Source organism: Diadema antillarum, unplaced genomic scaffold (assembly GCF_040938485.1).
Source record: "Diadema antillarum isolate AM-2024a unplaced genomic scaffold, OU_Dant_1.0 scf00000197, whole genome shotgun sequence".
In the NCBI taxonomy this organism is placed as follows: domain Eukaryota; kingdom Metazoa; phylum Echinodermata; class Echinoidea; order Diadematoida; family Diadematidae; genus Diadema; species Diadema antillarum.
The window spans coordinates 1636769-1653253 of NW_027271086.1; the positions used below are offsets into that span (position 1 = coordinate 1636769).

At 37.1% G+C, this 16485-nt stretch overlaps 1 protein-coding gene across 1 annotated transcript; it reads left to right on the forward strand.

Moving 5' to 3' along the window:
* Window positions 1-1103: 1103 nt before the first annotated feature.
* LOC139723714 (uncharacterized) lies at window positions 1104-16485 on the forward strand. Its single transcript, XM_071634936.1, has 7 exons — window positions 1104-1392; window positions 9743-9777; window positions 10583-10639; window positions 11687-11769; window positions 12453-12761; window positions 13217-13409; window positions 14231-16485. The coding sequence occupies exons 1-7, from the start codon at window positions 1338-1340 to the stop codon at window positions 14564-14566; spliced, it is 1068 nt and encodes a 355-aa protein (XP_071491037.1). The 5' UTR covers window positions 1104-1337; the 3' UTR covers window positions 14567-16485.

Here is a 16485-nt window from a genome sequence, read left to right on the forward strand (position 1 = left end):
TTAATATATATCTTTTTTAGCGTTGATGAGGCAGACGGGGGTAAGTGCGACGGAATCTAGTTTGTGCATTAGATTTGATGTAGTCACCATATCTGGACAATGTTTATATACCTGTATAATTATGGAGGCAAGAAACGGAGCAAACAGATGTTGTTGTTGTTATTTCTTACTATTTCTGTCTTCAGATAAAATATACACAATTTGCAAGAAAATATACAGTATGAAGATATGGGCGATTGCCGGTTTAGCCATATCTGCAAAATACAACTCTTCTTTCATAGATGTTGTGAATGTGCGAACATTATTATATAAACTTGGAGAACAACAATTGGTCAGTGTTCCCTTATAATCACAAACGAAGCGATTGGGGTAAAGAAGCACTTTTGATTGCTGATTAATTCATTTTTTCATCATCTTATCATTTCATCGTTTTATTTTCATCATTTTATCTAACATGCTGAACTGCAATGTTTACATCGGTTCGTATCTAAACAGAACGACAACAATAAGAAATACAGAACATGATTTTAACTTATTCTCTTCACTCACGTCGAGTACAACAACAAAACATTGGGGTTTTGTGACAAAATAGACTAAAACACACACAAAAAAAAGATTACAAAAAGGTTACAGACATTTAATGTTATTTTCGCCTTCTGTTGTATTATGGCGGAAATGAAAACTGGGCGCGAGTAGCACATGCAAGCCATGGAAGAATAACGAGGTTTACTGTTTTTACGATAATGACGTTATCAAATTTCCCAAACTTTCAGAGCAACTTAGAAACTGGGCATTATTATACGAATGTCAAAACGAAGGTTAAGTAACTATGTATGATATAAAACGCTATACAAACATTAGCAATCATATCGACGAATGTAACTATAAGACGGTCTATTTTCACTGCTCACCAGTAACTCGAATGGTGTATAAAACGGCAACACCAGAACTATATTAACAACACAAGTAAAAAGGGAAAAGGAATTAAAAGGTGTCTTGAAGAAGACTAATGAACTTGTACGCATGCGCTAAGGAGTGCAAACAAAACGACAAATAGAATTACTAGCATGATGCTACCGCCGAGAGCGCCGTGAGGCCGTACAGGTGTGTACGTTGTACAAAACCTTCCAGCGGATTGAGCATCTAGTCAGAGATTGAGTGAAGTGTGTTGCGAGCAGGCAAGCAACTAGAGAGGAACGACATCAGCTTCGGAGGTCTGTCAAACGCTCACAGTCATCATCGTTTTTGTGTGAGAGCACATTGCGTGTGTCACGTACTCGACGCAGATTTCGATTACGACGTCGATTGGGACAACGACGACGGAGAGACCCGACATCATGAAGCTTGTCATCCTGGCCCTGCTGGCCTTGGCGGTCGGCATTGATGCCCAGAGTAAGTCAACCATCTCAAAGTTTTTAAACAACTCTCCATTTCAATCATAATACTTATGTAAAGCACTGAAAGCACTAAAGCACTATGTAAATATTAAGCTCTTATGTAAAGCACTGATGTCTACAGATGGTGAATCTGGTCACCAAGAAGTGTAATGATTTCTTATCTTTTCGAAATTCATGGTCAGAAAAGTTCATATGCCGCCAAACTCGACTTTATTAATTCTTATTGTTTTTCCGGTACATTCTTTACTTTCTTTAAACCTCTTGTTTTCCAAAAGTAATATTTCGGTCAGCTGTGCTATGTATTCAATCACCTATTACTAGCACCCATTGATACGGAAGACAAGGTATAATAATTAAATGCATGTACAATTTTTTTTCTTTTTTTACTCTTCAATTTTATTCGTTTGTGTATCTGTTCATTCATAATCATGTCTATTACATGTGAAGATGCAATTTATGGAATTTCCATCGAACGAAAACTCAAGATGTATTACGTAAGTTAGGTCAGAGAGAGAGAGAGAGATAGATGTGGGAGTGAGGAAAATGAAATAAAAAGACAAGTGTGTTTCCTTGATCACGTTGTAACTAAATTGCCTTCAATCTCCGTTGTACGGCAGTACTCAACCGTGGAATTTCATCAACAACATCCTTTTCCGTGTTTATAAGAAACGAAAGATTCCTTGCCGAAAGCAGGAGCCTGAAAATATACCGCATATCGCAAAGACACTGTACAATATACTCGATATTACGCCAAATAAAATTGGTTATCTGATACTATACATAGCAAACTGGACAAAACTGGAATCTGCTCGATACTCATTTTATCGATTACTTCACATCAATATTACCTATACTAAGTACATGAAAAAAAGGAACACTTACATATCCTATATAGAGACAGTACACTATTTATACACAGACTGGACATGCTAGGATGTAATCGTCTCTTCAACATGATCATGGACTTCTTTCTTCCAGGCATCGGAAGCCGCGGTGGATGAATATAAATGAATGAATTAGCCATAAACTGTAAAATAAGAAAAACAAGTAGTAATTTTGTGCGATGTTCAAGTTTATGTAATGGAAAAGTTGGACATGCAATTCCATACCATATTAGGCATTTGCTGAGACTATAGAGTAGCAGCACTTACGACGCAATATAAACCAGTGTCGGATCCAGAGGGGGCGCACCGGGCGCGGGCCCCCTCTTTATTTTTTGTTAAAACGAAATTCCTGGATTCGCCCCTGTAAACCATTTACATAATAATGATTATCAGGAAGTGTGACGGTCTCCTGCCAGTTCATAGTCTTTCTTCAAAATAATCTGAGGAGCTCTTTTTAGTCTTTTTGCTGTTTTTATTTCTAGTTTTGTCTTTGGAAGATAGATTCTGCACCGCAGCAGTAGTATGAAAGGAAGTCCCTCAAACACCTATTGATTTCAGGCTATACGTGACGGCAATTTGATCTCAAATTTGGCTCTTGCTTTCAGGGGCTGCACTTTATCTTGAATCTAGGAGCGCTCGTTTGGGACATTTCGAGAACTGCTTGCCCAAACAACGTGAATTGATACAAAGTTTATACATCACGTACCCACATGCACACAAGCTTTATTGCAATACGTATAGCAATAATTGATCTTTCATAATTAGGTAATTTGGATCACGCACACTCATTCCCGAGTATTAAATTTGCGTAGGGATACGTCAAAGTACACTGGCAGTCTTAAACGAAACTGGAACTTGTTTAAGATAATCACCTTAATGTTTCAATTCAAAGGACATGTTTACCATTGGGAGCAGTGATTTAAAAACTGTTCATGCATATGTGTAGGTCAGTTGTTACTGTCACAAAGCATCCTCCCAAATAAAATGTTTGTAATGAAGCCTAAAATATAAGGAGATATCACTATTTTTCTTATCAAACCACAATTGTAGACGGTTTAGTCTGGAAAACATTTTATTATAACTATTGTTCACATTTTGTATATTTAACAATACTTAAGATCGATTATACTGGTTCAAATTTGTACATTGGTTGTTTCTATCCCTAACTCACATTTTAGAACTATATTTTGAAGCACTAAAGCTGGATTTTTGTTTCATTTGCAAATGGTAAGTTATGCCTTTAAATTCGCTACTCCATCAACCAGGGACATCACGTTGATAGGCACTAAAGTAGGCAAACAGGCCAATTAAATGCAAAGATAGGTGATTAGCAAACACTTATTTTTATGCTGCTGAAGATAAGATTAAGAAAAAGAGCCTCTTGAAACCTGAGTTATGGGAGACCATTGATCTTTGTTCTCTGTATCTTGTTAAAGGAAAAGACAGGTTATCAAACAAACTGGGTTGTCCTTGTTTATGATTGAGGGCGAGATATATCATTCCATGATTATTGATAATAAATATCGAACTTTGCTCAATTATCTAATTATAGCTAACTTTATTGATATGCGTTGTAAAGATAAATTCCAAATTATATGAGAGAGAAAACGTATTATAAGTTAATACGCGTTCATCTATTATGTTATCCCATAATCAGATCTTTACTTTGATGGAATAGTGAAATCTTCATCCAGTTATATCTACTGAATCTAGTAAAATACTTCAGTAAGTACATTAGAATATCACAAAAATGTATCCTTGTTTGATTATTCAGTACCTTTAACCTTCTTAACTATACCGAATCTAGAGTTTCATATCAAAGTTGATAAATCTTTGAAACTCTCGAGCAACTTATTCAATGCCAAATATCAAAGTTCCTCCATGTACTTGATGAAATATTGCAATAGAGAATATAGAATGCGAGCTGCGCAAATGACACACGGAAATTTAACAACAATCCCAGACATAGCTCATGTCCAAAGTTTGTGATCGGGGGGGGGGGGGGGGGTGGTTCAACAATATGGTCTGCGCCAATATGGTCTGTTGTCAGCGCGGACTATGTCGGTAAAATCCTTGGTTTTGATTGGTTGAGACGCTCTTGTCACTGACTGATACTATGATAATTGTCAGTGACTGACAATTTGTCAGCGCTGACAACTTTCGTGAAACGGTCCCCAGATTTATAATGATGGAACAAGGTGGCCGATCTGAGCCATGGCTATTATTTAAAGTGTGGCGATATCACGGAATACAATATTTACAGTACCGAAGTACAGTTTGCCGTCTACTCCCAGTCCGAGTCGCACAATAGGGTCTCGTGTTTAAGGAGAAGAAAAATGGAGCATATCATTATTTTGAAGGGACAACTCCCTCCTTTGGTCAATATTTGCAAAATTATAAACAGAGATATAAGACGTTGTGTTACGCGGTGGAAATCTCATGAACTTTGACCTCAATTATCTTCAACATTGGTCCATAGAGCAAAAGTGGGACCATCACAATAAAGGCGACCAGTATTGCAGTACCGCCCCTTTTTGCAGTCCATCATAGCGATCATCGTCAAAATCATCACATCCTCCTCATCATCATCATCGTCCTCATCTTTTTTTCCTTTCCTTCTTCTTCTTCTGTTTCTTCTTTTTCTGTATCTTCTTCTTCTTCTTCCTCTCCTTCCTCTTCCTCTTCCTCCTCCTCCTCATCATCATCTTCATTTTCATGATCCCCACTTTCACTATTTTTTTTTCGTCACCATGCACCACCATTCACCGTCGTCGTCGTCGTTGTGACAATCTCCATTGCCAGTCCTCATCGTCCCCATCATCATTATCACCATGCATCAACATCGTTTGTAGCCAATATTAATGTAGTTGTTGTTTTTTTGTGAACAAGAACAAAAATTAGAGAACAACAGTAATATTTAGGGTCCACCTTGCTTTGCAACACACAAAAGAAAAAGAAGTGGCATTTGCGTAACAACGCGAACTGTGTGGAGGACAATTTACACGATGTGCAAAAACTAACATAATCAGTCGTAATTTGACTAAAATGATAAAGAAAGACATACACTGAAATATGTAGGTATGCAATCATGCAAGCCCAACTTCAAAAACACCATATTGTTCACAGTATAACTATATATATGAAAAAAGAAGAAGTAAAATAGAGAAAAATCTAGGAAAAATAAGTGCCCAATTACGCGTACCCTCAACCCGAGATCAATTCGAAATAGAATATTATCATGCCCTAAAATAAAGCTGTATAAGATGGGTCATGTGCCGGTCATGTATCTGTGTGATTGCTGTCTGATCATGGTATTTACTTTGTAAACGGTTTCAAAAGTCCATTAAGTAAGGTTAGGTAAAATGATTAAAAAAATCATGGGAAAAGCTGTTCATGATAGATAATGTGTCATAAAGTTCTTAGTAAATAATCATTGGGGGTATATTGATGTCAGAATCCGTTCATGTTTACGTAACTTGCAATGAAGACCTATGGCACAAGCGACCTTCTGTTCATCATGCTACCTCAAAATGCCCCACCCACTTTCGAACATTTCACCCCATGATATTGGTGTACGCATCATTCTCAGGAACACCCCCATACAGTGAGTGCAAAAGCATACCTTAGCAGAGCCTCTGGAACAGTTACTCACTTGCATTTCATTTCCTTATTTTCACCTTGTGTAATATTCCTTTGGGAATCAATGATCTGCGTGGAGGGCGATTTACATAATGTGTAAAAAATTATATATTCAGGATGTAATTTGATTAAAATGATAAATAAAGACATACACGGATATATAGGTAAGTATGTAATCATGCAAACACAGCTTTAAAAACACCATTTTGTTGACAGTATTAAAAACAAAGAAAACATAGAGAAAATCAAGGAAACATAAGTGCCCAATTGCACGTACCCTCAACCCAAGATCAATTTCGAATAAAATAGCATCATGCCCTAAAATAAAGTTGTGTCAGATGGGTCATGTGCCGGTCGTGTATCTGTGTGATTGCTGATATTTACTTTGTGAAAGGGTCCAAAATTCCCTTAAGTAAGGTAAGGTAAAGTAATAAAAAAAAAATCATGGGAAAAGCTGTTCATGATAGATAATGTGTCATAAAGTTCTAAGTAAAAAATCATTTGGGGTATATTGGTGTCAGAATCAGTTCATGTTCACGTATCATTATTAAGGCACAAACGGCCCTCCGTACATCATGTTGCCTCAAAATGCCCCGCCCACTTTCGAACATTTCACCCCATATTGGTGTACGTATCATTGATTTCTCAGGAACACCCCAATAAGTGCAAAAGCATCGCTCTTAGCAGAGTCACTGAAACAGTTACTCATTTGCATTTCATTTCTTTATTTTCATCTTGTGTGATCTTCCTTTGGAAATAAATTAATCTTCCTTCGTTTCACTCATGGCTATTCGAGTACTCGGTCGTTTCAAAGATGACCCCTTTCTCGAGAAGTTACGCTTTCGTAACGAAAGCTTAACCGGGATTGTCAAGAACAAATTTACAGATCCTCACGTGGGTGCTCATTTCCACATAGCTATGCTGATCAGAGCTCGTTCAACAAAAAAAGTTTTGTAATCTAGAGTTCAGTGCAAACAACGCGCTCTTTATTCGTGTCGAGTGCACAATACCGTAAAGAGCAAAATGCATGAACTGAAAGTCTTAATGTTTAATACTCTTTTCTCTGGAAAAGTCACCCCTGGACCAACGGAGAATGGGAGATTTTGATCAAATTTGAGTTTGCCCCATTGTTAGAGGGAGAAAGACAGAGTGTGCAAATACCAGTCTGGACCACTTTGAGATCGTTTTGATATGCTGAAATCACGCGATCAAGTCGTGTTCTTTTTCTCTTTTCCTTTCATTCCCCCCCCCCCCCCCCACGAGAAAAGCTCTGAAACTTTCTTGGTTATAAAGCGAGGGAGGGAGGGGCGGGATGGCATATTCAATGCACTTTGGTGCAATCTGCATCGGAGCAAGGCTTTTGAGATGTTCACGAAATTCAAACACAAAATTTGTAATATCAACACCAAAGTCCTGGCTGTAATATCTAATTTAATTTAGTTTCATTTCATTTATATCATTTATTTGTTTCCATGTCCAAATGATACCGAACAACTGCGAAATAAATCTTCTTTTTTTTTAATTGAGACGACCAGACGGCAACATAGTTTCTTGGTTTAGCCGTGTTGTCAAAATACGAAGTTGTTTTGTGTATTTTTGTTGTTTCGTCGATAGTCTTCACACCTCGATCATCTCGATTAGAGTATGGGCTTTCCAGAAGCCTCTTGTTGACAATATGGCAGACTATAATCCCCCTTTTCTTATCGTTTTCACAAGGCAATTTCACCGGTTTCAAACGATCCCTACCACTACGGTACTTATAGGCTGTGATGAAGTTTCTTTTCGTCAATTAAATGTTAAATTTAGAAAAGAAAGAATGGATTATTTTCTTTGAAGTCATTTGTGGGCCAACTTGATCTTCCCCTCAAGTTCAATACATTCGACAATCGAAGTTTTCTTGTAAAAAATTTAAACTCTCATTTTGTGGCAGTGTAAGAGCCCAGATCAGAGTTGTACTCAACACAACTGCTCGAGGCATTGGTCAAAAATATAAACATAAAGGGCTTATAGTCAATATGTGATATGTCAAAATGTGATGAAATATAAGGTTCTAGAAGTCAGGTAGCAAGAATAAGGAAAACACGAATGATAATGAAACTTGAAAAGCTTGTGCTCATGACAATCATACCTAGTTTCGACGACTTAACAATTTCCCAACTCACTCGGGTCTATCTTCCTAATTTCCAATTTTTAAGAGAAAAAAAGGAGGAGAAAGAAAAAAAAGAGAGACTGGGAGAAACAGAGAGAGAGAGAGAGAGAGAAAGAGACAGTTAGGAATAATAGAAGAGAAGAAAGCTAGAGAGAGAAAACACACATACACATGCACGCACACACACAGAGCAGACCAGAAAGACTAAATACAATCACGATGATTATGATAATTCTGCCTCCACAAACAATACGGAAAACATGGTGAAACCATGCAGCTAGCATCGACATGCAGGCGACCAAGTTGCCCAATTTCGATTTTCGTTTGAAAATTGTGAAGTAGAAAATCTCGGTTAGGTTTCTCTTTACACAATATCCAGACTCCTTCAGCAGCTATCTTTTTAAAATTCTAATAAAAAGTAAACGGCTTCTTTTTACTTTTTCTTCTTCCTTTTTTCGGTAATCAAATCAAAAGCAATCATATTCAACTCTACTCTCGCTCTCTCTCTCTCGTTCTGTCTCTCTCTCTCTCTCTCTCTCTCTCTCTCTCTATATATATATATATATATATATATATATATATATATATATATATATCTGTCTATCTAATCTTTCTTTTTATCTATCTTTATATCTATATAGATATCTGTTTTTTCCTTCCTTTGAAATGGGAAGACTGAAAATCTCTGAAAATATTAACAGGGCCTACTGTATGCTAAAAACACAATACTGTTTCAATGCACTGTGCTGAATGTGCGATCAAATTTCTTTTATCAAAATATACGACGTGGAAGAAACATAATCCATGGCATGAAATTGGTTTCTTGCTATTATTTCGTCTCGAGCAGACAATGTTTTGCATGTACGGTGTTTTCTACACCTTTCGATTGTGTAGTGACTAGGTTGTGGTGCAGCCAGGCCGTGCATACGATATTTCTCGCCGGTCATTTCACGGCGGTTGGCGCGAACTCTGCACTGGCGTGTATCCAGTAACTGTGTTAGCAAGGGCCCCTGGAAGTTCGCCCAGGTTTAGGTTACGTCGATGGCACTTGGTTACGAAATTATGCTTGCTACTGGTTAACTTATCCTCCTCCCTAATCTCCGGCTATTAAACGACCGTTGTCAAAGATGGCCTGTCGTTAATGGACAAAGCACGGAGGTAGTGCTTCAAGTTTATGGGCCTGTTGTGCTTTTTGTTTCTCCTCCTCGATGTTTATTATTCTTATCGTCTCTATTTATAAGAACTTTGCCCTGCTTCAAGGGCCTCTGATCGGTGGTGCTATCAAGCTAATCAATTAACGATGGAAAATAAGAACTAGACACACCTTAGATATCTATGGGTTCTGCTTTCCAACGATAACATAAGAAACTCTTTTACACCAAAAGCGTCTACTGAAGATATCAATACCTTTGTTTTCATGTATTTATTATTTATCAATTTATTTGGTCCAATATACAAATATATATGTATATATTATATACATTTATTCATCATGTTAATATTATTCAATTATGATTTGGTTCATTCATGTTTGTAACATCATATTTATCTATTTATCTATCTAGCTACTTAAGTATATATTAATTGATTAATATTAAATAGCTATATATACTGAAAGGAATGTTGTTGATAGGGATTGTTGTCATGTTTTTGTCCTTTTATCTTCTTTCTAGCTTGCGATTTCAGTACTGGCCTGAGCCAAGAAGAGGTAAGACGATGTGGCTACATTATTGTTATTGGCACAACAGGCTACGTTTTGTTGAAAATTATTATTATTGATATCAATGATAACATCGTCATCATCATCATTGTCATCATCATTATTATATTGATATGCAAGAACATTTGATGAGTAAATGCATGTACGTCTCCACTTTTTACGAGTTGATTATTGTCTCACCAAAAAAAAAGTCGATCACCGGATCAGATTGTAAGAATGAAGAAAAAGGAATTGAGTAAGAAAAGGGAATATTAGCACTTTCTTGAGATGATACTAACTCTGCTCAAGGCAATGTTAGTATGCTTTATGCCAATAACTCCTCACTTACCATTTTCTTTTTTAAAAAAACGAGTATTGCCTGAAACATTTGAAAATCATCCCTTTGAAATCGACGGAGAGGGCGCTGCAGGAGGAATGAAAACAAAAAAAAAATTATCCGAAATGTGTTTCTATCTATATTATTATGATTAAAATAGGCGGTGGTAAAGTTACCGACGTGTCTGGCGACATTCCAGAGGAATGACGAACTATGACCCACTAGAGGTGCTTGATAAAGTACATAGTGTCACTATGAACATTTTGTTTTCGTCAAGTTGATGGTCCTGATTGTGTCATGCTACTGTGTTATGTCATTGCAGCCATAACATACTTTCTCTTGCTCCCCACGAAATAGAAAATAATAAAGATGTCCTCAGTTTTCTGAATTTCAAATACACTGTAGTTTTTTTTTTCTCTCTCTCTCTGCAATAAAAATTCTGGCATAGTTTTTGTTCTGTTTTGTTCTTTATCACAGTGCGCCGAATACACCGACATGGGTGCTATCTACGTTTATTTCCCTGATAAAGAAGGAGTAAGTCTGCGCCATCACAGAGAAAACACAGTGTGACTGCTACTACTACATTTACTATTCCATCTACTACTACTACTACTACTACTACTACTACTACTAATAATAATAATGATGGTAATATGAATAATTATTATAATGATGATGATAATGTATATGATATTCATAATGATAAACAGTTATGAAAATAAATTTCCTTGCGATATGTATATATATATATATATATACATATATATAATTATATATATAATATATAATATATATATATATATATATAAATATAAATATATATATATATATATATATATATATATATATATATATATATATATATGAGTACATGAATATAAGAACCACCCAAGTCCATGGAAGACCATTTCGAGTAAACTAAAAAAGAAACTTCATATCTTTTTTATTTGTCCAATAATATTCTATTTAACTGTGATGGGAAGGCAACATTGTATATACAAATTAGAACATGTATTATTATGACAATTAACATTTACATTAATTGTGGAGAGGCCATCTTGTGTGGTGGACTTGGGTCGTTCTTTGATTCATATGGACTTGGGTCGTTCTTTGATTCATATACATGATATTCTGCTATAGAGATGACAGAAGGATGAGAGAGGGCGCTATCATAATGGAATGTAAGAATGACCCTAGTCCTTCATTCTTACATTGATATAAAATTTAACTCATTCATTTCAGGCACTTCCGGGGGTAATTAGGATTTATCATTTATACACAAGATGAGTCCATGCATAAGCTACAATTTCCCATGTCAAACTGAATTTGGCCAAAAATTGGACTTGGGTCGTTCTTATATTCAGGTCTTCACACACACACATATATATATATATATATATATATATATATATATATATATATATATATATATATATATATATATATAATATATATAATGCATATGCATACATGTGTGTGTGTGTTCCAGCCAGCGATACCTTATGAACAAAGCAACTACGTTAGCATGTTGATTTGGTACAAATTTCTTCCTTATTATACTTACTTCCTGTTGTATAACAGGCTCCACTAAATTCAGCAGAAATGGACCAGTTCAAGGCGGCCATGGCTAACATTTCCAACGAATACGTTATCCTTGAAGTCGAGTGAGTATACCCATCTCTCTCTCTCTCTCTCTCTAACATATATATATATATATATATATATATATATATATATATATATATATATAATGGTATTATTATCCGCGTGTTGGAATAAGAGCATAAAGACGATGAAGACAAACAAGTTGACATAATGCATTAGAATCCAACTTCATTTATTTGTAGACCAAATTTTCGACCCTTGCACGGATCTGTTACCCTGAGGAAGATCTGTGCAAGGGTCGAAAATTTGGTTTACAAATAAATGAAGTTGGATTCTAATGCATTATGTCAACTTGTTTGTCTTCATCGTCTATATATATACACATACATATATAATTGTATACGAAGAGTTTTATTGCAAAATGAGCTAAGCGGCATTCTTAAACATTTAAAAGGAAGTCCATCATCAGATTGGGCAAAATCAAACCTTTCCAGTAGTAGGCCCCTACCTCACTTGTCACATAACAAGGAATATTTTAGGTTCAGGGCATTGTATAGTCGGCAATTTACTTACCGAAAACATGATTTATATGTTACGAACAACGAATGAAGTGTTGTTATGCGATCCCCGGCACAATACAAGGAAAAAATATAAGAAAAATCTGTTAATTACGGTACTTCCATTGGCGGCTTGCTGTCAAAATTAACAACATGTACAAAACCGATGTTGGATTGCGTCACAGACCCGAGGACATTGTAGTCGTCGCGCATGGCAACAATGAAGAGACCGGCCAGACCCTGTTGCAGTTCTTCGTCCTCAACCCTTCGGGCTCGACGGTGATGCCGGTGGCCTTCCGCAGCCAGGAGCTGTACCTCGTCATCCAGCTCAACAACGTGGATGTCGACAAGATGGCTGGCCAGGAGGTGAATGCCCAGGCGCCGCCATCCAGCTACCCGCTGGCCGTCCCTGCCTGGGGCATCGCCATCATGGGCTATGCCGGGCTCGTTCTCCTCATCTACTGCGCTATGGTACTCACAGCTGACTGGCGCAGGTAAGGGGATTTTACAGCATTAGCTTGTCCATAACTCTGCACATCTACAAGATTTTCACATAAATTTTCACAACATTATTCAAAAGAAAACATACCATCATCGAAAATGAAATACATCGTAAATGTATCTCCTAGGCTTTATATAGGGTGCTATGGCATACTAGTAAGGGATAAGACTCCCGATTCCCGATCGGAGGACCCGAGTTGGATTCCCGCTCAGTGCTTATGTCCTTGGACAAGATGTTTTACCTGCAATGTCCCTCTCGACCCAGGTGTATAAATATGGGTACCTGGCAACGCTAGTGTAATAATAATAGCAGGGCCCTCTGGTAGGGTAGTAGCAACACTGATGAGACTACCCTGGACAAAAAAGACCTCATCATCATTATCATTATCATATCACTAATACCGTTATGACATTAATCTTATAATAAGTATCTCCCCTCCATCTCTAGAGAGCGGGCTCGAGAGTTCGAAGAGAAGCTGGAGAAACAGTACTACGAGTCCAACAATGCGAACGGTGTCGACACAATGGGCAAGGAGATTCAGATGAGCAAGATGAACGGCAACAAATACGAGGTGGTGACCGAGACCAAGCCAAAGATGACTTCGACCGCCGTGCAGACTCCACGCCACGTCGCCGTGCAGGTACGTCAACGACGCCAGGGTGTTACTTGACATGATGTGATTGACGTGTTTAACTTGTTTGAGTGTTTCCTTATTGTTTTCTGATGTGATTTCTTGGATTCAGCTATTCTGAAACCGTTGTTAGTTGAACGCAAGTGTGCAGTGACAGACCAAATCCAATGATGTCCATTTTATTTATAGCAATTAGTTCGTTGTGAGTTTATTATCTGTAGTGCGTCGTTGTCTTATCAACATTATCACATTAAGGGTATGCACACAATCATAATCATTATGCATAATGGCTGGGTGGGATTATGTTCCTGTGATGTTAGCCCATGAGAGGACGATACATGGGATTAACGTTCCTTTGATGTTCGCTCATGCGAGGAAAGAGAGAGAAATATTGCTTTATTCTGGTCATCAAAACAAAAATGGTATACATCGTGACCCAAAGGCTAAATTGTGTGCCATGTACATGTAGATACAAAACGATACATTACACATTAATATGCAGTGAACATAACACACACAGGTCTAGGCTACAATACAATACAATACAATGCAATACAATTCTAGTTTGAAATGCGAGTTTAAATTAAAGAATAGTCGGACATGGCGTTGCGAATGAAAATTGAATTTAGTAAAAATGTGGTATGAAAAATATAAAGCTTGTGATAAAATCATGAATCATAATCAGGACTCAGCTACATTATAATCATGTTTGTATGATATGATTGTAACAGTATATCTAGCATCAAACGATTTTTCATGTAACTGTGAAATGTTCCAAATGCGAACAAGATAACCATGTATAGCATGCCTCATCCGTGATTTTTCCATAGGTCGATCCCGGCGATATCGGAATCACTGCCCTGAAGCAGAACGTCGTCGAAGCGGTCATCGAGAACGGATACTCCTCCATCGATCCGCCTCCACCGCCGGCTGAAGCACCCCCGCCAGAACTCAGCCACGACTACGACAGCGTTGACCCACCTCCTTCCTACTCGGGCGGCAGTACCAGCAACGATACCGATCAGCTCGTGGGCGACGCCGGCAAGGACGCGGAAGACACTACGGGGGCTGACGCGGCTGCGGCCATAGATGGCGCTGTTAACGAAGCGTTCGTGGGTGACGGCGGAGATCCAGAACCTTCATCGGGCCCTTCGACAAGCCTTTAGCATGGAAAGGGTTAATTCGGCCTCATTTTTACGTGCCTGACCATATGACATCGTCCAGACTTAGACCAATGCAATCTTGACCAGCGTTTAAAGCATTTTGTCCGGCAGGGGAAGATCTAAATTACCTACAAAAATAATCATAATTTCTGAAAACAAAATAGGAGAAATCAACATAAGAAGCGTTCACTGGTGTTCATGACTACAACAGTTTGCTATCATTCTTAGAATCAAAACTTGAGTGGAAAATGCTGATACTGTTTTGAACAAATTGGCAAATTGCAATTAGACCTGTTACTGGTGTTTTGTTTTGGCATAGTTTATAGGGTGAGCAATGATATAATCTCCCCATGCTTATGTTTGTTGCTGTTGGTTTTTTTTTTCATTATTATTGTTATCAATATCATTTATCATTGTTGCTCAGAACTGATAAAAGCCTAGCCATATATTTTAGCTCAAAATTCTGTGAAGACGTTCAGATCTACCGAAGATGAGACAAGAATTGAAAGGGTGGGGCATGGGTTAGGGGTGGTTAAGGTAACCTGAAGAACCTTGAGAAAAACAAAGAAACAGACAAACAAAAAAGTACAAACACAAACCAACAGAGTCAAATTTACCTTTCATCCCATCATCACCCAAGACATTATGACGCGGGATTATTTTAGTACCTGTGCCAAAATTTCGGTACCCACACTAATAGTGAGGCTCAGCTGTCTTTATTTCCCCCCTCTGTCAATCCATATGAAGAGTTTGTTCGCAAAAACGAAGATTTTGAAGTACGGTTTCTGTCATAAAGTACAAAATAATCCCTTTTAAATGATATATTGGTCACTACATATAGATGTACATTTTTGAAGTTATGGTCAAAAGAAGCAAAAATTTTCTTATCATTCTCTTTATTTTTCTTGACATTTATTCGCAAATATCTTCATTTGTCAAATATGGACTTATCAGATTTTCTGCGAACAAACTCTTCATATCTCTACAGCAGAGATGCCATTTAAATTTTCTCCTTGCGGCTGTTTGGTTTTGGTTTTATTGTTGTTGTTTTCTTGAATTAACTACCAGTCCCTATGAATTATAATTAAGCAAATCTTTTTAGGAGGGTGTCATCTTAAGAACACCAAAAAAGTAGAATAATAACTCGGGTACACTTCTATTGCTGCACTAAATCAGATCATTTTAAAGTCTTAGTGCTTGGATTTGTTGTTGTTGTTGTTGTTTTAAAGGAAGAAAGAAGAGATAGAGAAAAATGGGGTCCTATAGAAATAATTTACCCAAGACAACACTAACATATACCAAAACATAAATCTTAGAGATATAAACAAGAACATTAGGTATACAAGAATATTAGATAAACAAGAATATTAGATATACCAAGTCTCCACAAGGGAGCTCATATCGTCTCCACGTTTGGATTGGATTTACCATACTACCCAAGGCATTCGAAAAGCAACAGCAGGCTAAAAAACATATTAAAATCAATCTGCTGTAGCTAAACAAACAAATAAATAAAGATACATTGTATAAGTACGAAATTTAAAAAAAAAATACACAGTTATGGTAAGTGGCGAAATTCTTGTTGCTCATTTTCCTAGATTACCAAACTTCTTATGAGAGGGTATGCTTACAAAATTTAATAGGACATTGTATTGGCAATACCTACAAGATGAGGCAGCTCAACCGCACTCTGAAGTGAAGAGCGCCATCTCTTGATATAATTTGGCTAATGCTATCCAAACACTATTTGGGCAGCTTGCAGCATGATGATAAATGCGAAGAATAGAATTAATGAAATGATGCTTAATAATCAGTATGATTAAACAAGATGATTCAGTTTCACTCATCTAATGTTCATCAAGAAGCCACAAGTCCCATGCCCATTAAAACTTTGTCCTCAGAAAGTATAAACATATACGTAT